At 37.1% G+C, this 26,181-nt stretch overlaps 1 protein-coding gene across 4 annotated transcripts; it reads right to left on the bottom strand.

Annotated features, from left to right (window-relative positions):
* Positions 1-1,019: 1,019 nt before the first annotated feature.
* LOC140946005 (ras association domain-containing protein 2-like) lies at positions 1,020-24,294 on the bottom strand. 4 transcript variants are annotated; one of them, XM_073395070.1, is made up of 13 exons: positions 23,995-24,294; positions 17,501-17,757; positions 15,881-15,975; positions 11,361-11,497; positions 8,965-9,043; positions 8,300-8,461; positions 7,490-7,606; positions 7,253-7,366; positions 6,457-6,508; positions 5,891-5,955; positions 5,222-5,278; positions 2,829-2,926; positions 1,020-2,632 (listed from the first exon to the last, which is right to left on the bottom strand). In XM_073395070.1, the coding sequence occupies exons 2-13, from the start codon at positions 17,751-17,753 to the stop codon at positions 2,572-2,574; spliced, it is 1,290 nt and encodes a 429-aa protein (XP_073251171.1). In that variant the 5' UTR covers positions 17,754-17,757; positions 23,995-24,294; the 3' UTR covers positions 1,020-2,571. The 4 variants fall into 4 exon arrangements, with proteins under 4 accessions (XP_073251171.1, XP_073251170.1, XP_073251169.1 ...); XM_073395069.1 differs by lacking the exon at positions 23,995-24,294 and adding an exon at positions 19,895-20,105; XM_073395068.1 differs by lacking the exon at positions 23,995-24,294 and adding an exon at positions 17,859-17,999.
* Positions 24,295-26,181: the final 1,887 nt, after the last annotated feature.

The raw sequence follows: 26,181 nt of genomic DNA, 5'->3' as shown, positions 1-26,181 counted from the left end.
TTTGCCTGATAATTAAGATTTAGTCTCTTTAACCTTTTGGAAGCCTTTTGTTACTGTCCTGAGTACCACTTGTGACATCATTACTGTGTAAATGTTCCGTCAAAGAACTCCCACAGAAAGTGTGGTCTGATGCTGTTATAAAATAACTTTAAGTTTTCTGTGAGTTTACCGCCACAATAAACCATACGCTTTTAACCAATCAGAACGCACGTACTATCTAAGTTAGTTTATAATTAACAAAGGTGTTATCAGAGGCAGTAAGAGAATATAACCTCACCAATATCTGAGACAAGCCAAGATTAAAGGATAATTTGAACTTCAGCATATTGCTGTCATTTTTCCTAAGTTTATCTGCTTATTATAGAGGGAACGTAGGGAGCTTAAACTTATTTTACTTGAACTCGGGTTTTAGGCAAGCCTCTTAAACGAATCCGCCTACACACTCTTAAGACGTTAACCTACACTCCTGTATACCGGCTACCTACCTCCGCGCCACCAAGCCTGTATCTACGACCCTCCCATTTCTCATCTCGCCTTTTCTCAGGGACACTTTTGTGAAGTGACGGCAATCTAAGCTAAATAGTATGGTGTTATCTGCACTTTTTAAAGTGCGAATTATTACGACTTTTAAAAGGTACCTAATTCGAAAACAACTTGCCTTAGGGGAGGAGTCAAGTTAAAAATCTCCGGGACTTTTGTCTCCAGGGGGTGGGAGCGGGGATGGGGTTAGAGATTCTAGTTTCGAATAGGCAACTTTCGATATATTCAGCACGATAGCGAGTCTTAGAGGACACAAACGAAGAAAATGAATAAACCATGATTATTTATGTTTATTAATTTTTTTGTTTGTGTCCTCTGAGACTCACTATCAAGCTGAATTTTAATAAATCAAAAGGTGGCTTATTGACTCGGCGACTCTTAGCAAGAGCCATAATGGCTCATGCTGGCACATAAAAAGAAGCAAACAAGGCACTCTTTATAAATCTAGCTTAACTCTTTACAGAAACTTGACGTAACAGTTCTCAAATATAAACTTTATTATCTAGTATATACATACAACTGGTCTAAGAGAGGATTTATCCTCACCTTGTTTTTACCTGTGATCAGGCACTTTTTTGGGCAAGAGCACGATCTCAGGCTTGTTCAGGGTTTTTACGATAACCATAAATTACTGTAGCCGTAATTTTCAACCAGTTTTGCTTTTGAATGAAAACAAAATTGCACCAAAAACCTTTTGCACTCAAAGTAAAACTGGTTGAAAATTACATATAGTTTCCAAAAAAAACAGCATCAGAATATAACTTGAACTTGTGATGATTATAATATCAGTGTACAGTCAAGCTGCCTTGAAAACTACCCTTTTATAATGTCATGTACTTATTGACTGAGTAGTAGGGCTGGACGGCAAATACAAAATAAGATCGACCCAAGGGAGGTTTTGTGAGCCCGTGAGACTGTACAACCCGCTGGAAAGGAAAATATTTGGGCCAAGGTCATGGCACATGGAACGAGCACAGAGAGGTCAGTGCAACCATGACCGAGGGCCAATTATCCCCCCCCCCCCCCCTGAACCTACCTCAATCAATAAGTACATAATATTTTATGAAATACCAAAGTTTGGAGAAGTGTGGATAGTGTCTCAAAAGTTAATGAGAAAGAAAAGCAGACCTTTTGACTTGAACATAACCTTCCCTTTACAATTCCTGTTACTGAACTGAACCTAATAAATAAAATGTCTATTTTAAACGTTTCACTAGGTAGTGCCAATATTTATAGTGGAAGCAATAAATGTCAAAGTTAAATAGAAAAATTATGTCAATAATTACAAGTTAAAAGAACAAATTTTTTCATGGGGGACAGCAATCCCAGTTATTTTTATCGGTAAATTTTTTCAACCTCTCATTCACACGAAATAATTCCCACCCCCAGTCAACACTGTGTTTACGCATTTTCAAAAGGGAGTTCAAAACATGAGAATCTGACTATTCCTGTGACTTGGCAGAAAGAAAAACTCTTTATGCTTGCCACAATGATTCTAATGACTTACTTATAGTTTTTCTACCGGAAGGCCAAAACAAGATTTATATTTTTCTTTTTTATGAATGAACCAAGGTTTTGGTTCACAGAGAGGAAATGCAATAATAAACCACAAAAGATACAAGTTAAAAGGAAGGCAAACAACCCAACATAACACTACTGAAATCACTTAACTGCACATAGGCTACTAAAATGTTAGCATCCTGAAAAAAACGATCACTTACATGTGAATGTTTGTTTTTCAGGGTGCTATGAGTTAAGAGATTTTGGCAGAAGCCAATTCAATACAGAGTACAGTAATAGCTAATGTTTGACTTGCAGACCCTTTGCATTTATTATTATACAGTTGATAGAAGGCAAATGAGAACTTTTAAGTAATACTCTTTGCATAATAATTTGATCCTTTAAATTCCATTTTATATTTAAAATAAATAAATATTTATTTTTATTGCCAATAATACAGCTGTTAGTCATTTATATAAACATAACTTAATATCTAAAAATAGTAATGTTTTGCCAGTCGGCTGAGTCTGTTTATACAGCAGTGGATATTTCAGCAAGTCTCTCTTGTAACTTCTGTCGATACAGCGTGTAACTGAAAGACAATGAATACAATAATATTAAAAGACATTCAAGATTAATGGAGAACCAACATTCAGGTCCTGAAGCAACAACTTATAAATCTTAAATCTCCACAGTGAGAAGCTGCACTTACGCATCTCTTTCATACTGTAGGTTTGCTCACTCATCTAACATTTATACCCAGTCAATATATAGGTATTTTAACTTACATTTGTTTTATTCTTTCCACTTCCTTTTCCTCTTCTTCACAATATTTATCAAGAAACGCTTGTAAAACAGGCGTGGCAAAGTGAATATACTGTGCAACCTAAAACAAACAGGAAAAAATTCAATACACAGTCCTTGCAGACCTGATAATTACCCGGCCTTCCTTTCAGGAAGAGATGGGTATAATTCTGGCCCTGGTTTTTTCTTCATCCACAAATTGGCATCTGCTCTTTAAAGTGCACGAGTGTACTAGCAAAATATCACGTGGTCGATTTGAAGCAAATTCGTTAGGCAAACTCCCTTGAAATGTTGTTGAGATTAGAAATCAACAATTATTTTGGTCGAAATTTTTAGTTATATGTGTTGTCTAGAGGATAATACATCCTGCAAGAGTCAGACAAACACAGTGGCTCGATCCATTTAATCGAGATCGCCTGTGGTCGCTGGTTGCGAGGAGAAAACATGCTAAAAAGGTGGATAATTTTCACTTTTCATGTTTAGTGCAAGGCATGAGAAATTATATAGCAGTTGAAGAAAAACTATGAGGTTTTGGTTTGGTGAATAAGCATGTACTGAGTTGCACAGAAGCAGCAGTTCAGTAAAACGTATGGACCCTTTTTGTGCTAAATTGTAGAACTTGACTGTTTGATCTGCATAAACATGTCTATTGTACGTCACTGTAAACACCTTTATAAAAATTTTACTCTTTATAGTTCAGGTTTATCCAAAACAGTAAGACATGTTAGAAACTCATGTTAGAAAATTAAAAAGAAGAGAAATTGCTTTAATTTAGTTATATAACTTAGTTTGCAGTTAGCAGACTGTTCATCACAGAAGTTTGTGCTTGGTTCAAGTTTTGTGCTTCCCAGCTGTCTCGGTATTAAAATGAGAACTTACTATAAAAGGCAAAGAAATATTCTCTGCCTTTTTTGGCATATATAGATTAACTTGTATCAAGCTCCCATGGAAACGGCAGTTTTGTAAAGCACGTAGAGTTGTTTGATGCTAAAATTCTACATGATTTTGATCGATTAAACAACATTTTTTAAGTTAAATAAAAGATTACATGTAAGCTTACAGCTCTTCTTAAAATGGGCAGTTTTATGCTCACTGTTGAATTTCAGGAAAGTGAGAAATTTGTAAAATGCTTCAATAGACTGTTTTGATCTTGCACAACTCCATTTTGATCAATCTAACATTATTATAAATTTCCACATTATCTATGCTGGAACTTTTTCTATTTGCTGTGTTATTTACTGTACGTTCAAACTTGCGATTAAAAAGATCGACAAATTGAATACAATATTCTGTACTTAAATTGGTTTCAGGATTATCCACAACGAGGTACTCCATTTAGGTTAAGGTTTTCTGTGGTTACTTCTTTGCTTGTTGTTGATTTAATAGCAAAAGCAATGAAATATTGACATATACTTTATTTTTTTCAGAGAAGATGAACTTGTGTATGATTGGATACTCTAAAAAGAACAGAGAAAATTATCCGAGAAAGTGCTTTTGATAACAAGAAAAAGAAACCCAGGTTAATATTTAACCCCAGGTTAGCGTTAACCAGCGTTCGAACAACTGGGCCCTGGATTTCACAGGTTCAGAACACAGGGCTCCTTTCAGTTTTTTATAGAGCACAGCATTGCTATTTATCTCTGTTGTTTGCTGTTAGAGCAGAAACTCCAGTGACCTCTTGAGGAGGAAAAAGCTACTGATGGCTAGCCACACCCATTTAGAACAGCTCACCAAAAAATTTGATGCCTGGAAAAACAAATGGGAAAAGGTGGGTCCCAAAAACCTTGTGAAGCCAACCAGCCTCACAGATGCAGTTACCATCCATCAAAGGGTGATTTGTGAGAAATTTGTGGCACCGCATCCTATTTAAACGAATAATGGCGTCTTCACTTTTGGCCGACTAGGTTTAGTAAGGCATTTCTATTAGCTTCTATTTCTTCTATTTTGTGGCATTTCAAGAGTTTGCAGTGTTACAGTCTCCAAATCGTCCTTCCAACATCGCCATTTTCTGGGACAAACGTAGGACAAATTATCTGAAATTAATTAACATATAGTTTGGTGGCCAATTGGTGTCAGCCACCCCCCATTAAAAAATCCTGGATCTACCCCTGTGAGGTTACCTAGAAGGCTATATTGCACATTGTACAAACAATGACTGAAATATGGTTTCCTTGGAGAACCTAGCATTAAATTTTGTATCTCTTTGAAAATCCCAGACACGAATTTGACCAGGACAGATATGACTTACAGTAGCAACCACAGGGCCAGCAAAAGGGCCCAGCGCAGTCATGTGGAACATGTACATATTCTTGCCCAGCAAGCAATTTTCTTCAGCTCACTTGCCCAATGGGCAAGGTTCCAGGCAGACTGAACTTACCTCATGAGAAATATTATTTGTATCATCAGCCTCCATCACAAATATCTTAGCTGCTTCCTGCAAGAAAAATAGGAAACCTGTTAGGCCCTAATAGCCTGTGGTCAGTTTAAGCCTTGAGAATAAATGTAAATGTGCGACAGCCAAACAATTCTCCCAACATAGGTACGAGGTACTGCTACACGTAGTCACTCAATCAAAGCAAGTTTAATAATAATTATCAATGTATGATCTAGACATCTTGACCATTTCTGTCCACTGCTACCCTGTTTTTGGAAACTTCCTATGGAAAAGATTACAGGCATTTAAAGACATTAAAAGGGGTGAAGGGGGGGGGGGGAGGGGGGTTCTGTAAATTTGGTTTAGGGTATTCATATTTAATTTGAAAAACATTATCATTCCAAACATCAAAAGGACAAGGTATTGGTGTACTGACAGAACTCGTGGAAGAGCTCTATAAACTTGGATTTATAAGTGAATATAGTTAAGTGAGGCTGAAATACTGAACACTGTCTGTAATAATTTAAGTAAGAGGGGCTAACTGGTCTGAAAGAATTACCTTTATTACAGCATGTACGTGATTGTTGCCCTTAAAACACTTTTATATAGTAAATCATGAAATTCCCTTGGAAATATTAGAATTCTATAGGTTATAATACACAAATTCTGTACCTCACTTGGACCGAGCAGGAGTCGGCAGTGCAACGGAAATTCATCATTCTGTAGTTGCCTGATTGCTAAAAAGAAAACAAGAAACTCGTAAATAATTTGGTGGATCTCATCATTTTAGCTGAATGTCTGAGTACTTGAGTGCTTGGTCTCCATGTCTCAAGTTCCAGGCAATAGCTTGAGACTCCACTCTTGCTCTTGTATCTTATTTTAAAACATATGAAGAGCAAGAGTTGGGCATAGGAAAGGGCAATTGCCTCCCAGCAATATGTGGCAAGGGAAAAATTAAAAAGGCAATGCAATTTGTGAGTTAACCCTTCATCTCAAAAAATAACATTTCCAAACTCCACGTCGATTGGGAATGGAATTCAATCTTATGGACGTGCTACCACTAAATCACTATTTCTTAATCGACCTATTTGATCATTCAATCATTTGTTTAGGGCTCAGAGGTTACACTCAAGTAAATTATTAATTATAGTAAGTAATCTTAATTAAATAGAAGCAGAAAGTGAAAACATAGTAAATGATGAATAAAGGTTATATACATAAAACTCAGTAGTACTTACAGCCATTGTCATACACAGCATAGAGATTAAAGTTCTGAGGTGCATTCGTTATCTGCAAAAAGGAGAAAACTGACAGTAAGTCAGATTTTTCTTTTCCACACAAAAAATATTTTATGATTTATTTCCGAGAACGTGCTTCTTGAATAGCATCTTCTGATTTGGGTAACTGACTTTCAAAGAAAAGATTTAATGAAGGATGCCTGAACGTGACAGAAATCTTTAATATAGACTTTCACAAAGTCCTTTGTAGTCATGCACTTACAAACGACTTTTCTCACTTGCAGCTTGGCAATCTGAATAAATGATATCATAGCTAAAGCTAATCACTATCAATACTGCAAAAACAAGTCAATCAAAATTTATCATGCACGTTGTTACTTCCACCCAAGCTTTGAGCAAACAATCAATAAATAAATCAATAATGCAGTCAATAAAGAAATAATAAAGCACTGCTCCCTGGCTTTAACTTTGGCAGGAAATTAGATTCACAATCGTTCAAGCAGGAATTTAAGATGGTGCTCTCCCAACTGTATCCCTCGCTGGGGTGGCTTTGTGACTCTACTAAAGTTTGTATCGCTTGCTTTTGGATTACTGACAAACACTCAATAATTAATAAATGATAATAATTATCTTCTCTTCTTAAGGGGCTTTTCAGGGATAGGTTAGATTAGGTTACCAATAAACCATACAGTGAAGATAAAAGCAAAAATAATTACCAATAAAGACCTCAATAAACCAATATAATACAAAAATTAACACAGAGTAAACAGAGTGCAGCATATAGTAAACAATTTACCTGAAATTTTGTCATGAGCATCTTTACGACCTCTCTTGTTCTTGTTCTGCTTGTTACTCTAAGGTTAGTGGAAGTGCCATAAGGTGGAATAAATGTTGTCCTTCCTTCTGGAGACTACAAAACAAGTTGAGTAAAAAATCATTAGATTCGTAGTGAGTTCCCGTTGCTTATTATTAAGTGCACATGAGTAACAGTATCTGGCAAATAAGATCAGATGCACAATTCTCTCATGATTACCTGAACAGTGAAATCTAGAATAGTTCTTTGGTCACCAGCATCTGGAATATTCCTGCTGTTGTAAATTGAAATACGACGCCTGGCAAGAATCTTCTCCAGACTGCTAGTTCTTGATCTCTAGACACAACATTAGGGAATTTAGAAACCCATCACAAGAAAAGAGGCATTAGCATTCAGTGCTTTCAGTTCACACCAAAAGCCTGTGAAAATTGTTGGCTACTATGCTCACATGTACAACTTTTGATGATACAATAACCCACTTGCACTAAGAGGTCACGTAACCAATGCTTCCTTTAAACAATGAGTTGGAATCTTGCTGATGCCAAAAATTGACAGAGCACATAAAAATTATCTTACACCTGAAATTTGGAAGGAAATGCATTTAAGGGAGATATTTTATGGCACTTTGATTTTTCAGCAAAGTAGTATGATTTGTTTTGGCCGCCATGTTGGAAGTTACCCACGAACTTACTCATTTTAAGAAAATGGTGCGGGTTTGAAAAACCAAGTCACTATTATTTTGTTTAAGATATGACCCACTAATCTTTTTTCAGTGGCAAAATCATATAATTTTCATTTTCATAAAAACGATGTCACATGACATTGTGCAAAAGGCTTACTGGTTGTTCTAAACAAACTTCAAATCTAATTGAAACACCTGCGCATTTCATAGATGAATCATTTTGCAGCCGGGGAAATTATATCCATTCCAATATTTTTTTGACTCAGTTTCACTAACTAGTACAAGTAACACTGCACGACAAAAAAGCTGAAGCACCTGTTATTACCGCAGTCAAAAAGTTCACTTACAACAGAATCCTTGTTCTTTCCTGCCGTATTTCTCATCAATCCATTCTGCTCCTTCTGTGAACGTCTTCGCCAGTATGCCAAGTTATGACTAGCAAGAGTGACAGGTGCCTTAAGTCCCCAATAAACCTTAAGGACTCCCTCAAGAAGAATTCTACCTCCAACCTGTCAAACATTACCATTTTGTAAGTCTCTGTAACAGTCGAAAACGGACTTCATAGACAACAGCGAAAGAGAAAATAAATTTAAGAAATTAACGTAACTATGATACACTGAAAATACAATTAAGCTCAATTAGGCTACCAATATGAAACTGGATTAAAATATTCCTGTTAATATAGAAATTATAAAAGCTGGGACATATTGGAATTCAAACATGAGTGATCCTAAAAGAAAACTCATCAGCAAAGAAAATACATTCAGGTACATGTACAATATGTAGTTTCTTTCTCTATCCAAACCCGTTTTTTAGTGAATGAATAATACAAATAATTATAAATCTGCTATTTGTATTTGATCACTGACAGTGCAGAACTTGTTTTGTTGTGTCAACACCATGAAGATAGACTGTTCAAGCTATAAATGCCTTCCAAGAAAATTATTACTAAGTAATAATTTTATTATCAGCTACACTGGCACCAGGCACAATCAGAAAAAACGCATCACACCTCTTTACTTGTTAACTGCAGAGCTTTTCTTCCCTCGAAAAATATGTTATATTCCTTTAACCTGGGAATGATTTCATTCCTGCAAAGACAAAATACAGTAATAACATATAGTTATTCACCACTATGACTATTCTGATTAATGAATCCTTGAACCTGAGATGTGCCATGCATAAAAAGGTAAAACGATCATTAATAACACAAAAATGTACAAAATGTACTAAAACCATAGAACATCCCTGGGCCCAGATGTCCAAATGGTGGATAACGCTATCCACTCAGTGTCCACTGGATAAATCTCTGTCCGGTGGAAAATGCAATTGGCTTTTCTATTCCTTATGTGTATCAGCAGGAAAGTGATTTATCCATTAGATAGTGCTATCCAACGTTTGAACAAAAAGGCCTGAACACTGTGAAATACTACCACTCAGAAAAACCTGGCAATAGGAAAATGAAAAGACAAACGGAAACCCTACCTAACCCTGCTAAATCGGTAAAATATTAAATGTTCTTTCTTTGCATGTGCTACGCTTCATTTTAGCAAAGAACAGTTTCCATTAAGGCCCAGGTATCACAGCACTACTTTATTCTCACTTAATTTCGCTAGTATTCAGTGCTCAACTTTCAGAAAAAAATCTTGGGGCCAGCTGGCCCCCAAGTTTTCATTTTTGGTCGCCAGAACAAGCATTCTAGTCACCAAAAATTATATTTAAGAATTAATGGGATACAATAAACTTAACATCATTTACTTAGCCTTAGCCTTTTGAACTTTCTTTCGAAAGGTTTTCTCTCGAGGCTCTATTTCCAGCTGCGCGGTTGTCAATAGGTTAATAAGTTTAAACATTTCAGAGTCATCGGTAAGCTAATTAATTTACTCCTATATATTTGTACTCTACCATAACTTGTATAAAATTAGTGTCGCTAAAACAACCTTAATTGATCATGTAGGCAAATCAACCTCAGTGAAGGTGTAGGCGAAACGACTTGTAGGCAAAACAACTAGTTGAGCCCGCACTCAAGCACAAATCTCCTCAAACAGGTATTCAAGCTCAAGGTTCAGGAAATGAAATACACATTTAGATAAACGAACTTTAGGAAAAACTTATTTGGGTTATTAAAGAACATAATCTGCAAACATTTGTTCTGCGTCCCATGTGTTTGCATTTTCAGAAATGAACATCGGTGAAACTTGATCTATTTCGTTGCCTAGCATGTGATCAAAAGTCTCCAGAAAGAGGATTTAGGGCAAAGAAGTTGATTTAGCAAGAAGTCTGTTCAACAAACGGCATGACTTCAAAGGTATACTTCATTAGAAGTCAATTAAATACAGCAGAGCTTTCATTTGGGTCGTCACGCTCAACAGAAATTCGCCCATAGTTGTTTACAAGAAGCTCGAGAAATAAGTGCCATTCGTTCTCAATTAGCTCAAATTTTTATCAGACTAATCTGCTATTGAGTCCGCAGTTGAGATACATGTTCGACCTAAAGAAATCATTTTTAATTGATGCACTAAAAATCATTCCCGGAGAAACACGGGATGACCTGTTGAGAATTCCGATCGATTTGCTGAAAGTCAATAAGACTTCCGTCGATTTCATCACTATAGTGACTTTCTAGCCTGTATAGCAGGCGCTTGGAAGAGCTATCACAATCCGCTTTCAAGTAAAAATCAAATGTTAGACGGACCAACCATTAGATCATAAGAATAATCCGTTAGAGTGTTAGCAGAAATTGTTAAAGCATTTAGAAAAATTGTTAGAGGGTTTGGACAAACCGTTAGAGCATTTGGGCAAAACATTAGAGCGTGCGAGGATTTGTTTTATGACGATTAACAGATTATCATTAGTGTACTTTTTCCCAAAGAGGAAAGTCACCTATCTTGGGGGCCAGGTTGGCAACCAGGCGTGAAAATTTGGTCACCACTGAGTAAAAGCTGGTCGCATTGGCGACCCCACAGGTCGCAACGTCGAGCCCTGGTATTATTTTCACAAAAAATCGAGTTTTTTCCAGTATTTAATTTGACGACTTTTGGGGATTTTTAGATTTCACAATTTTACCCACATCGTGAAAACTGCAAAATTTCATACTTGCAAAATAAAGTGAGAATAAGGTATTTAAAGGAAATACAGGCAGGTATTGAAACTTTTTCACTGAAAGTAACATGATTTCTTGTTTTGTTTTGTTTTGTTTTTTTATCATGAAGGATGTTTTTCTTTTGCACACAAGTAAGGTGTAGGGGTTGTCTATAAATGACCATAAAAGTTGATGACATCAAGTGGTACAAGGGATGTGGTTTCACAAGGACAGTTATGGACAGCAAAGATTGGACTATATTTTACAATAGATATAATATGATTAAGATTAAAGTACCACAATGGTATGAAGGAAATAACACATACCTCACGGCATCTAGCTCTGCTGGAGTAAGTTTCTCATCAGCAAAGTACTGATAAGATTCTGTTCCTCCTCTACCATAACCTCCTGGACCAAACAGCAAACTATAGCATGGAATGTTGCAATAGGGAATGCCTCTGTGCTGTAACATAAAACCAAACACTTATTTTAAATATAAAAAAATATATGACATGAACTGCACTCTAGCAACAACAACAACAACAACTTAATTTCATTTTGTACCCAACAGTATTACAATACTGATTAAAGAAAATATATTAACAAAAATAAAGAGGAGGACAGGCTGCCCCAAATAACTATAGAGGCTAAAGAAAAAGGCAGCCATACTTAAGTGATTAATTTAAAATTATTAGGGTCAGATATCATCCACCATATTGCCTGACTACTGACTGAGTCCTGCAGCAGGTAGCCCATGGAGATTTACATTTGCCTCTAAACAACTAGAAAATATAAGCTCTTGGACAAAATCTATAAGCCATGCTGGTTTAGAGCTCTTTGGAGCTTAGAACCCAAATGCCCTAAACGTCTAACCTATGAATATTTGTAGAACTCCTCTTAGGGTACACTCGTAACTTGGCTCTGTACATGTTGTTTGCTAACAAGATCAGCACAATCTGAAAACTTATACTCTAATATACTGCAATGTCTCTGTTATAGGTCAAAATGAAGTTCAGGTTAAAATTTCCTCTGCCCAAATAATTTACCTGTATGAATAACTAGGGCTAGTAGATGAAGGAAACTGATATTCATCCTAAGTTGAAACCTACTTGAATTTCAGTTTGACCTACAACATATAAACTGGATTGAATGATATTTTACCCTATCACTTGACATGTAACTCCTGAAACGTTTTATTTAAAAGAAAGTTGATCTAACTTTCACTCCTATAAAATCCAATCATCTGCCTAAATTTCTTAAATTTTTGAGGCACAGAGCTAAATTTGGTTAAATTATACTGTACAAGTGGACACAACACATAGTCCAGAAGATACACTACTAAGCTTGGCAATTTTGTGGAAATAAAAAAAAAAACAATTTTAATTATTGTAAATACTTTCATTTTTGTAAACAAAGATCTTCATCACTCACTGCACCAATCTAAGCACGGCCCAGGTGCATTTTAGGACACACATATCCAGTGAAGAAATGAACAATGAACAGTGGCTACAGCTGAAACAACTCATTTTCATTGAGACAATACTAGTAAAAAAAATAAATACAACTAAATTTTCAATTTCTTCATGCATCTTTGCTCATCTTAAAATTTCACTTATTGTTAACAATGATCTGGATCAGATATTTGAGACAAAGGAAAATAAGCATTAAACTCATTTGGAAGCTTAAAAAAAAATAAACAAAGATTGATGAATTCAACATGTGTAGTTTACAAAAAGGCTGCTACATTATGTGTTTAGGATATTTAACCTGATACAATAATGATAATAATAAGGTAATATTGTTGTGAATTTATATTCTAAACTACATTGTATGAAAAAGCTACTGAGAATAGATAGCCTGGCAATTAGCATGTTCAAAATATTAAACAAATTTGTAAAAACCATTTCAACAGTAAAACGTATCAAATGGTCATTTCTCAAAACACATACATGATAAGAGGCATTTTCTGAACCACATTAAGAAAAATGTAATCTTTGGTAAAACTGGAAAGATGCCAGTTGTAGTATTTTTCAGACACAAGCTTCCTCTTTATCAGGCATAGGGTAAAGTTGCTATTGCTTACAGTGTTAGCTTGTGTTATAAATTCTTGCTACCTGTATGTTGTACCATTATTGAAGTATTCAGTTAGAACAAGTCATTCAAGATGACCTTTACTTTCATCTAGCATCAGTAATAATGCGCATGATGTATGTATGTTGTAATTAACTGTTCTAACCCCAATATTGATGATGTAAAAGTTTGACTTATTTCTTATTCCATTAAACCAAACTTCTTTTCTCTGTGAAAAGAATAAGTAATCAAAAAGGTTTGCTTTACCACCCAGTTGGACAGAAGATGTGGCACTCGTTGTTGAATGATCATAAATGTGTCTGCTTCCATTTTGAATGAAAACAATATATGCATTCATAAAGCATTACATCATCATTAGAAGCTGGAAAAATGGGAACTGGAATTTTGGATAGGACATAAAAATAAGAGATTTTGGACTTTGAAATACTTAATAACAAAATAAGCACAAAAAGATAAAGATATAAAGCACAAAAAAATGTTATTGTTGGCCAGAGCAGTTTGTACTGTGCATGAAACCATTATGATCCTGAAACAGGAAAAATTCTACTAAATAATTAATAAATTGTAATGAAGGCTCCTGAAAAAAAAAATTTGTGTCATCTTTTTTGACAAAATATTTTCAATTTTGCCACAAGTAAAAATCTATTATCAGGACTGTCACTAAGATTTCAAGTTGCCGGGTAAATAGATCAAGTAGGCAGGGAATCAAACAGCTGGGGATTTGTTTTGGTTCTATTTTCTCTCTATTTTCCTATGAAAGTAGCTGGGGAAAATCCCTGGCCCATGGCTCTTAATGACAGCCTTGAAATATGATAAAAATAAGAGAACAAATGCACATTTATACACAATACAATTTTCTTTTTAATATCAAATTGAAAACACATAAAAAATTATGGTAACTGACTAGAATTAAGACTACTTACGCTTATCCTTTAGTTTAACATGCACGTGGTCTAGAGGGGGGGCACTTGGATCAAACGGAGACAGTTATTCGAAGGAGACGCCTCAGATTTTTGGCTATATCATGAAATAATTCTGTGTCTCAAATGAACAAAATCTCAAGCATTGAACAAGAAAACGAAAAAGCATCTTCAGTGATCTCTCTATCTGCACACCTCATGCCTCAGATGCTTACATGCATGTATATTTCTTAAAATACTCAGAAATCATGCCTCATACATGTATGCATCCATTTGAAAGCAAAGCCTCCTTCTCTGTGCATTATGAATGGGATCCATCATATGTATGAGAAAAATGCAAATTACATGTATTGTAACATTAATATTTTTCACAAGCTAAGAAGTCTAATGTAATGAGTAAGGGGGCCCAGTGCAGAAAATTTCAAAATTGTTTGTTCCTTCACCATGCTGGTTTTCAAGAACACCAAATGGCACATTTCTTACGAACTTTTGCTTACAAAAATAATAATGACAATTCTCTAAATATTGTATACATCTTATTTATTATGCACAAGCGTACAAGACTCTTGTATGTGGTTCTGGGACTCATAGTTTTGGGTCCCGGACTAATTGTTTTATAGCTGTGTGACTGTCATGACCCACTTTAGCTATTTTCTAGATGGATCACTGTATCCTTTCAGTATATATCCAAATTTGCACTCGCATGGTGCATATCCTTGGCCTTGAACATTCCGTCAGAGAAGCCAGGTCTTAAACATCTAACCATGTAGTGTTCTTAAATGAGTCATTTTCTAGTGATTGAACATGTTACACTATATATGGTGATAAATGTACTGTATACCATATATTGAGCAAAGAGGGATGTTACAAGTAGATGCTCATTTGAAGGGGTTGCTTTCTAAAAAATTAATTTTTAGCCTAAAGAGGGGAGCTAATTCAAAGGCAGCGCTTATTGAAGAAGGTTGCTTATATTCAAGAATTTACAATAAACTGAAAAATAAAAAAGCTTTAAGGCAGTGTTACATTTTCAAGCCGAACATACTGCTTATCAATATTTATGGCAGAGGGTCTCTTATGCAAGAGGGTCCCTTAAAGTATTCAAAAACATTTCATACTTCACAGATCTACTTCCAACAAATGACTTCACCGCTACGAGTCTTCTGACAAAAAACAGTGCATTTTATAACAGTGCAATGTTTTTCTCTTGCTACATAACGTGACATATGCTTAATTATTATCCGGCAAAACACCTTAGATGACAGACTATATGTCAGCTATGCAAATCATATCCACCATAGAGGATAAGAAAAAGAATCTGTTATTCAATATTCAGTATTCTGAAAATCGCATTACTATCGAACAACAGTCGTTAAGGAAAATTATGAACTTGAAAAAATCTAAGCCTTTGTTAATGGTTTTATATCGAAAGTATGATTCTGCTTACAATTATCCGAAAGCTTTATACAAAGCAGACAACCTGTCAGCAACAAACTGAAATGAATGACATCTTTCTCGATCCCTTTGAAAATGAAAAATGTAACATTTAACATTTCGCCTTTATTAACAAACCCTACATGATACATGTACAAGTCCACCGAGACAAAAACTGTTAACTCAAACATGACTTTTCAAGCTAAATATTTGTCCAATATAACAAATATCCAGCCTTGAGCAATAAAAGCTCGAGTGGGCCCTAAATCTGTCGACCCACTGCTTATAAAACTCGTTCCTTTTCCTCTGTTTTAAACAAAACTGCTGATATAAACTTAATTACTTAGAGGAAGAGTCTTGTGTTTAAGACTGTGATATATTATTGAGTCCCCATCCTGCCTTACCTCAGAATGTTGACCTGGGTTTAATCTTTTGCCACATTCTTCACATCGCAAACAACCGGGGTGCCAAACTTTACCAAGCGAGTTCCTTTGCTCAGCTGCAAATCGCCACAAAAAAAAAATTATAAGGAAGAACTTTATTTTGGGATACAATTCAGCTACCGTTATTTTAACAGAACGCAGTTTGAAAGACGTTAACTCCATCAATGCGCGACGGTCGATTGGGCTCGGTGCTCATGTTTACTAGCAAAACGAATTATTTTGGGGAAGCCAGCCATAAATGGGGTTGTTAAATAACTAAACTCACCAAAATACACTAGTTTCCTACACTTGTGACATTCGGTCATAGTGTTTTTGCTGCTTAACAAGACACAAGCAAAGTGTCGCTCCACACACGCTACAAGCGGTACACCGTACACAGCCAAGGTGCACACCGCAGGTGACGTCACGCTAAAACAGTCAGATATGGACGGGAGGGGAGGGTGATGATACTTGTGATGCCATTGAATCTTGAATACTGCAGACAAATATTCCACAGACAGATGCCCTATTGCCATGTATTGTGAGATAATCTAAAGTGGGATCATCTCCTTACAGTAGGAATTATTTTTTTGGTCAAAACACCAATGAGAGGCTAATAGTTGGGTCGAAATTTCAGGCCTTTACTCAGGTGATAGAACGTCAAAAGGAAATGGGAGTTATAGCAAACTGACCCTACTTTTTCAAAGAAATATCATAGAACGATGAAAACAGAAGAGGACTTCGACTCTTCGAGTGTCCTGTAATCCACACTCGTTTTACTCGCATGTTGCAAGCTCCGTAGCCTGTGAACAGGCTCTTTGTTTGGGAAAAGAATGAAAAACTCATGAGGAGAGGAAAAGTAAAGGGGGAGAGCCCGTAGACAAACATTTGGGACCGTCGTTCCACGGCACCCGCTGTGAAACAGATCCTGATGCAAGCTGCTATTGGCTGGAACACTGACTGTTGACACCCTTTCACTTCCCTCTCCCCGCGATTTTTTCACCCTTTCCCCAAACAGAGAGCCTGTTCACAATACAAGAAAGATTTAGACTTGTTTTTTTGTGTCTTAGGATAGCAGTAACCTTCACCTACGTGCAGTGAAATATTTTATTGGAAAAAGGCCAGTAAGGAGTCTGTTATTTTTGTAAAGGAGCTGAACAAAACAAGCAATATTAGTCTTTCCAATGACGTTTGTTCACTTTATTGAAAGCCGGATACAGCACACGGCACACTTTGACATAAATAGTTAACCATCAAATGCCCTCCTATCACGAAATTCTTTCTTAAATCCGCCATTAATTTAATAATTAATTAAATGGAAAATAATTAATGTACAGCGAGGCGATAAACAAAAGCCAGTGTAGAAATGACTCAAAGCTTAACTTTTAGTTTTGTTGACAAGATAAATCTTGGTGGTTAATTACAAATCTGTTTTTGCTTGTTATCCATCGTATTTAAGTAAAAATTTAAGCACGATGGTTGCACATTTGGCAACAAGTTCTGAAATATCAACTTCCCCCTCGCTTCTCTATACTTGCGCTCCAGTCTAGTCTACGCAATACAATACAAAAAAACACCGGTACAATTCATGTACATACGTACCTTTGCCGTGAAAGGACTTGCTTCTTCCAACTTTGCCGGACTTTGGGTTCTTTGCAGCTGTCATTTTATCAGAAACCTGGATGAGCGCTCTTGTTAGCCGTGGCGAAGCGCGAGCAAACAGGTATTTGCGTTCACCCAATGATGGAGAGTTGGGAGCGCTGCGAGACTTAAAAACTCTTTCCTCGGGCGGCGGAATATAAGCATTACTCTTTGGTCCTGGTTTTCCACAATTCTCGTGATAAATAGAAGGCATTCTTCTGTTGAATAAATAAATTTCAAGAACATGTTTAGAAATCCTAGCTGTACGTAGTGAATTGATAATTCTAGCGCTAAACATTTCATAAACATCACTTCCTACCCCTCTATACAGCTTGAAATATTTGGCTTAGCGGCCTCAACCAAACCGAATTTCTCACTTATCATAGGGCTTTCCGTCCAATCCATATTGTAGCTATATACACAGGGAATATGTTCATGGTTATTGTGTACCTCTGGGTAAGTTCGCCACGTATATTTTATTTACAGCTATGCCAGGTACCTGATAATTGGTTTGATCAAATGAAAACAGCGGTAATTAGTAATTTATTTTGTATATTTTCATTTATTTTTGTATTTTCGTTTAATTTCCTGTGTGTTTAGATGCAAGTGTTTTAATATAAGACCTTGAAAGCTACTTTATAATAAGATTGTTTAAAGCCGTTTTAACGCAGACTTTGAATCCGTGTGCGACCTCAACGTGCGTACGCGACTGCGTGGTGCGTGTGATCGTGAGGTTGAATCGCGGGTGTGTACGCGCCAACATGCTAAAAAATTCAATATTATTTAGTAAATACCCACTCGGTGATATTGATGTTTTAAGCTATTTTGTTAGTTACTTATCTCGGAATGAACGACACAAGAAACCTCTTTCAGGTATTTTCACGTCTGCACGAGGCTAAGTTGGTTGGCGATTTGACAGAAACAAACAAGGCCCCACACTTTTTCTCAGGCCGGCGAAGATTCCTTTAGTAGAAGCGGCTGACACTATAGTTTGTGAAACGAAAACTATGTTTCGCCATTTTCGAAAACTCTGTTAAGACATAACTTTTGCGCATGTACTGTTTACAGCTAACATGCATTTTTTTGCATGAATACTGTGTTACTATAAGTTCTCCATTGTTCAAGCATATGATTATCTTCAGAAAAAAAATATATATATATATATCTCTTTGCCACGGTCTAAATTAAGTCCAGCTCTCCCGACCGACTCTTGGTAGTACGTTTGTCTCTTTCCCATTCGTTTACTAGTATACTTTGCAGATTCATCTTTTCATATATTTTGTCATTGTCCCTTGTGTAACTAGCCTGAAATTCATCCGATTGCTTCGAGTCGTTTTCTCCTCTCAGTTACTGAGGGAGGAATAACGACTCGAAATAATCGGATGAAATTCAGGCTACTGTAAAACTGTGTAACCGACTAGGCTAAAAACCTCAGGCGAGACCAGTCAGTCGTTCGAGGTTGCTTTATACCAAAAGCACCTGTTGCATATGCAAATGTAATGGTAACGCCCAAAACAGTGTTTGGGATATAGGAATTGATATGAGGCGATTAAAATCTTGTTTTTAACCGCAAAGTAACTTAAGTCAATATACTTCCAAAGGCCAATAAAATTGTTTCTTTCTTAGTAACTGTACAATTTGTTTCAAGTACATGATGAGAAAAGTAGTGTAAGAGCAGTTAAGGAAGTGTAAAGGGAGACATGTTTTTACCATTTCATATCTTAAGGTACCAGTCGAATAAAAGTATTCGAAAAATTTTATTTCTAGGCACAAATAAAGTTCCTATCAGCCAAATTAAATTTTATTTACTATTTTCAAGAGCTTATAAGAGAAGGAATGGATACGCAATTTAACATCTACATATTCTGATTTTCAAAACACCTGGAATACTTTCCCGCTTTAATTTGTTGTGTCAACCTGACTGACAATAATATGACATTCAAAGATATAGCATGTAATTACGAGATTCTCACAGAAATGAATACGTCTTATACAGCAAGTACCAAGGGTCTATCTACTGAATGTATTTCAAGAGCGCAAAATTTTTCTGTCGAAAGAAAAAAAATAATAGTGATAATCTTACAAAATCTGATATTTTTAAGCTTACATCATACTGTTTATGCGACGCTCATTATTTGTATTTTTTTTATAGAAAATGAATATTTTGAATCGGCTTTTTCTGGTCGTTCACATTTTGCTTTGTACGTTTTAACGGTTCCCTACCACTAAAGTCTCATCAGCTACAGATATCATTATAAAATGAACCTGGCAGGCCTTTAGATAAATTTAGTCGAAATAAGAAACATTATTGTATTTAAACGAAAAAGAAACAACATCAATCAAATGTATACATACACAGGCGAAGAATAAAGGAAATTCTTCAAAGCGCGAAGAAGTTCAATCATCTTGACTATCTTAGCTGAACTGAGGTAAAAACGTCAGAAAGCTGATGCTGATTCTTGGCAAGTGAAATTCGCCGATACTTTTCTCGGCGCGTAAGAATACTATCTCACTTTTTGGCGTCTGCGGCTCTTCTCAGCTTTTGACAATTCCAGGTGTCTGGCGAATTTTCCATGTCAAAATGTGTTGCGTCTCGAGGACTAAGGCGGGAAATTTTCGACCAATCAGGTCAGTGAATCAATTGGTCGTTGTTGATTATCAAGTGATATTAAAAGTGGAATCTTTACTAAAAGACAACGCAAAACAATAAATTTTATTTTTTTAGTTATTTTATTTTTGTACTTTTTTGACAAAAGCATTAACTGCTAAACGTATTGTGCCAGCAAGTTCTAAAACCTGTGAAAAAAAGGACAATGGGAAATCACATTTTTTGTGGAAATGATACGTTTTAAATTAAAGGGCATTTATATACTCAGAGATTTGACGGAAGCTTGTTCCATTAAATATTTACTGCGGCCATAACAAGAGAATCTAGAAAACATGAGGGAGGCTTTATGTTTATTCTGTCGGCCACAATAAATAATTGCTCTTGCAAAACCTTATTTTTTAAACAAAAATTCAAAACGATCTTTCAATTTTATTGACCTAGGCAGAAAGGATTACAGTAAAAAAATTTTAATGCTGTCTTTTCAATTTGTTTTACCTATTGGCATTCTGATCCCATTATACACTCAAAAGTCCTTTGAGCGTAGGACCAATAGCCTGGATGATTTTAACATTTTCAATGCGTGCTGATGGTATGTGCGCATTATATGATCTTACTTGTTCATATTCATGGGACAACTGTATTGACACTTTATAATTACACACTCACGATGTTCAGTAACTCATAGAAATTAAGGAGAAGAGAAGAGATACATGAAGATCAGAACGAGCATCTGATAAAAAATGCTAAAAGATGATTAACATGTCGAACGCTACAACTAGAGGCAAAAAGTTTGGTGCCTTCCCATGGTCCATGCCTCTGTTTCCAGTTATCAACATTGCAACTCTCCCACGAAACGTCTCAGTGACAATTGGTGCAATAAGAGGCGGCTGTTGCCATTTTGTTGCCTAGCCTGTGTATGGCATCTTCCCAGGCCTTCTTGGTCAAGGCATATCGGTGACGTAGCCGAGAAACGCTTAGGTACGGTAAACGGGCAACAAAAACGTGCAAGTTGTTTTGCAGCGTTGCTGTAGAACGAATGCGTGTCCAACTAGCCACTTTCAAACCTGTCTGGCAACAAATCAGGTTATTGCAGGTTGCGAAAATTTGTAATAGAAAGTAGAGAGTGAGAAAATCTGTACATGTTGCGCGTTTTTCCAGCCCAAGGCAAACTTGTTTTGCAGCAAGTGACGTAACTCCCGTGTACGGCATGACTCCCGCGTAATGTTACCCAATCAAAGCTCAGTGTCCGCGCAATGTGCAACAACCTGATTTGGTGCAAGACAGGTTTGACTGGTGGGTGGTAAGAAGCGCAACATCGCTATTCAACTCGTTTAGCCGAGCAGCAATGTTGCAGACAAGTAACACGTTTTTGTTGCCTGTTTTCCGTAGCTTTAGTCCTTACTGCAATAAGGAGGCCTAGGGACCAGATAAAGGCGGCTATACTAGCAGGCTAATCTCCGAGAGATAATATTTAAAACTTGCAATGCAAACTTAGAAACCGGACAGGTAGAGACTTTGTATCTTGTTGATTTCTTTCTCTGAAAGCATTGAACCAGGAAAAAGTGTTGTTTTAGCAAACGTATCTCAACCACTTTGCAACTATACTTTATCGGAGCCCAAATTACTCTCCAGCCCACACACACGTTTATAAAGTAGTGTCCCGATGTAAAATTCAATCACTTTTATAACGCGGTACATCCGGGTCATATCGTGCTAGATTAGCCGAGCGCCAAGAAAGAGAACAGTTAAGCGCGGAAGCGCGAGACGACACGAAGGGACCAGATCCCCTCGTCTCGCGCATAGCCTGTAATATTCTCTCCCACACTCCTTATGAACTACTTTTTTTTATTTTGTAACGTTTGTCTGCATACAGGGATATCTGCGCAAGTTCCTATAATGCACTTTGAATTCTGTAAGTTAAAATATATATATATATATATCTTTTTTGTGGTAGTTCTTCCTCCTCAGACATGCAAGTTTTCAGGGATTTTAACCCAACAAAATATGTTATCAAGTACCGTAAAACTCGCTGAACTAAGTATCAGGCCCTCCTTGGGTATTTTTAGGGGATGGAGAATTTGAGAAGGCGAAGAGGCTTTCTCCTACCTTTCTTCTTCTTTTTTCCTACCCTTTCTACCAAAAGAAGCCAAAAACCTACGCGTCGTATGCATGGGTCAGCGTCCTTCAGGAAGGACCATGCACTGGCACTCACCTACTTTGAGCTACTTTGCTCTTTCTTCTCCTGAGGAAAATAAGTGAGCACTTATGGTGTACGGTCTAAACTACATGTACTTTATAGTGAATACTCTTTAACCGGCGAAAACAGCCGTTTTTCATCGCTCCTCGCCGCAAGGGACTAGCGAAGCGTCCCAAGCGGCAAGGAGCGAGGAGAAATTACCGATAGGGCTGTTGTTCACACGGTGATATCGGAGCGGTTTCTGTAACGGAGCGAAACTGAGCCGTGCAGAACTTGAAAGTGGATCGTCACCTGTCGGATTGGGTATTTTCACGTCGAAGTCCTGTAAAGTTTAGACAGCTCAGACACCCTGAACGCAGTTACCTTTTTTCAAGGTGGAATGATTTCATAAGAGATGGTAACAGAAAAAGAACATCCTTCCCGCTCCCCTGCAATTCATCAGATGGCATCAGAGTGGGAAAAGCGTTTTCTCTAGACCCCCCTTAGGATAGTTTCAGGTCTATATAGGCTCTCTGATGGGGGAGCTGTTCGTACAAGTTCCTATAGGCTAACGTGCGTGCACGTGGAAATCGGCCTCGTGTGCAAGTTATCATACATAAAACAAAACATTGGTAGGTTAATTGTTATCATAAAGATCGTTACCCAGGAAACGCAAAAGCTCGAAAAGTGCGCAATAACTTGTCATTCCGCTCAGCTACACTGAATATGTACAAAAAAGGGAAGACCTTTCGTAATGTAGTATTCCATATATTAATTAGGATATTGAATGCTGTTCTTTAGGATAAATACCACTTTAAGTGTTCTAGAAGGTCCTGCATGCCTTGGCGATGGATAGAGTACTAAAAGGCACAGTACATCATGGTGCCAATTTTGGAAACTACCACACCACGATATAATAACTTAACATGTAAAACGATACCGTGGTCATTAAGTTTTCTTCACGCCAAACTTATGACACTATAAACAGAGCTCGCGGAAAAACATTATTCATCAGTTCATTGCATTATTTCGAAATCAGTATTTAACAATAAGAGAAAATTTCGATGAACTGTGAACTCATCCAGCAGAACCTTCTGAAATTTATTCACGCTATTAATGGTAATTATTGCTTAAAATATCTACCATCCGAACTCATTTCTTGAGACAAATAACCAATATTTTCTCTGCCAACAACGAAGTATGTTTTGAAAGGGGCCTCCTGTTGAAGAGCCTTGCCGCGTACTTGAGTTTATAGTTTTGTACTAAAATAAATCAATGCGAACACTGTAAGCTGCTGTAATTTACCGCAGTGACAATGGGCCAGATTGTAAAACGAAACAAAAGCGATTAGGACTATTGAAGCATAAACCGCCAAACTGAATAATCAACAGAAGAGGGCTGTGGATTACTGCAATTTACTGGCTAGAAGAAATGATATTGCAACAGCAAACAAATGGTAAAATTCTGTATATCACAAATTCTACAACGCGGAGATTTACAGACAAGAGATAAAACCATATCCGTCGTCAATCTGACCATACATGTCCCAGTCACACTTTAGAAGTAAACTTTCCGGTACTGATACCTTTAGTTTAAGGAAAGATAGTTAATCTATGTTTCAAAAGCGTGATGTTATTATGAACAAATAACCAAGCATTCTCTGTCTCTCACCTTTCGATTCCACCAATACAGGTATCTCAAAAATGTTCCTCCTCTGCTGTCTGGCACTAAAGAAACAATTGCGGTTGTTCGTCTTGAATATTTAGAAACAAAAAGTTATCGGTTTCGCTCCTCCTGGTACGAATCCAAGTGAACAGCAAAGACAATCTTTTCTCCAAGCTATAAAGAGTTCACGGTTGAAAGCTCAGTTATGATAACGATGATGTAAAACACATGGCTGCACGACACCGAAAAATCAGGAAAGCGAGTTGATCTTGCAGTGCACCACAGGCGACTACTGTGACACGACAGTGAAATCAAAAAGGAAGAACGGAAATGATGTCACTTCCAATTCTAAGCGACTGCCCTTATATGGGGTTGACAGTAAAGAAGGTCAAAAATACAAAATAGCTTAGCTCTTTATAATATTGAACAAAGCGGATCATGGGATTCAGTAGGAATTAAAATAAAAAGCTGTACTCAGGGTGTACCGTACAATTACAATAGAATACCTTGCCCTGTCACGGTTCAGTGGGTTAGTAAACAAGACCATGATGCAGAACCATTTAAACGACCGATTCCGGATGACGACACACAAAAACATTTGTTTGTCGTTTTTTTAGTGTCGTTTCAAAAAAATGTGGAGGAAATGCGCACGACGACAGCTTGCGGTCTATGCGGCGGAAATTTCAAACTCACAATCGTTTGCGTGCAGACTCACGAAAGGGATGAATCTGACGAATCTTTTGCCCTACAGTCTAATACCCTACCAAGAAGAGAATTAGCTAGGTTTGCGCCGTTCTTTTGAGCGTCCAATATTTTTCATCAGGGGCTCCCAAAGACTGTTTTCCGCAAGCCGACGACCGAAGCCGCGAGGAAGAACGCTTTTCGCGCGGGTCACTAAAAAGACTTGACCGAAACAGGAAACCGCCTATGGAAAGCCAGGATAGGGTAGAGGGTGCGAATGGGGTTAACAGTTGACTGATATTTGGCCAAAAAACAGTAGTTAACTGATAATTGGCCAAAAAATAATAGCTAACTGATAAATGAAAAGTTACCAGTAAAGTGATATCTTATTTATGTCTGACCCGCTGATGGCCCCTATTACTCTGTGCAAAAGGCACCAGGGCAGTACCCGACAAGCAGAAAGGGTCACTCAAAGAGCTGGTTGTAGACAACTCAACGAATAATTTGTCTTCTAATATTAACAAGATTTCTGTGTTCGGAAAAGAAAAATACTGTTTTTACGGACGCAAGAGATTGTCAAATTAAACATTACTACCCAAATAGAAGGACTGTGACGCTGAGCATTGGATCTGGCAATAAGAATTTCTGAGGGTTAAAGAAATCAACGAGAAATCATTTTTGTAACTGATGCTGAAGTTCTAACTACTGAGACTTTTTTAATAGAAAGGCCGGTTTAAACACGAGTGTTTAAACCGGTACGTCTGCTAAAGAGGTAACATTGAGGGACTAGAAAGAGGATGTCGACAAAATCTGTATCGAGGTACAAAAAACTTCCGACAACGCAGGTCAAGGAAAACCTACACGCGGTTTTACTAGACTGCGAGCAGTCTCCCTTTTTCTTCCGGTTTAGTAAGGGGGAGTGCACGCGCGAAACGAGGGCGGCAGCCCGAGATTTTTTCGTGCCTCTCCCATCTCGCGCCATCAGTCTCGCGAGTGGCCATTTGTGTGTCTCGCGTTTTAATTTGCTCGACGGACTACAGAAAAAAGAGAGACTGCTCGTAGTCTACGGTTTTACTGACTTCAGCACAAAACATTTTGCTTTGAACTACGCCCAAGACTTTAGAACCACAGTAAAGGAATCGCTTAAAAGAACTACGAGTTCGAAGTGGGCTACACTCAGGAAAAGTCGAATTGTCCTGTGTCAAATACTATCATGCCTTTGTCAGCACTCTCAACTATGTCTCTCCTATCGGTGCAAACAGTGATTGAATTCACCAATTGAATTGAATTTATTTAAGACGATATTTTGGCATTGATAATGTTTGTCGTCGTCTGTTGCAGTGGATTGCAAGGATTAAAAATGGATTGAAACTTTTAAACAAGATACAGGACATGCAGTAACCAGATAAGTACAAGACTGATTCCGATCAGATAATGAAAGTGCCGAAGAAGGTGACTTTGACGTAGTTTATGGCAGGACAAGCATGACCATGTCGGAAAGATCAGTACGAG

This window comes from Porites lutea, chromosome 8 (genome assembly GCF_958299795.1).
Source record: "Porites lutea chromosome 8, jaPorLute2.1, whole genome shotgun sequence".
NCBI lineage: Eukaryota > Metazoa > Cnidaria > Anthozoa > Scleractinia > Poritidae > Porites > Porites lutea.
The sequence above is the reverse complement of the archived record's forward strand: the minus strand, read 5'-3'. Positions and strand labels throughout refer to the sequence as shown.

Bases quoted from the DNA above. Each gene is read 5' to 3' on its own strand.
- LOC140946005 (XM_073395068.1), bottom strand. From the start codon at position 17,944: ATGGATTGGACGGAAAGCCCTATGATAAGTGAGAAATTCGGTTTGGTT. The intron at 6,509-7,252 runs GTAAATTGTTTA...TCCTTTTTGCAG, and splicing joins TGCTCATGACAAAATTTCAG to ATAACGAATGCACCTCAGAA. The intron at 5,279-5,890 runs GTACAGAATTTG...TTTTTCTTGCAG, and splicing joins TCCTGCTCGGTCCAAGTGAG to GAAGCAGCTAAGATATTTGT.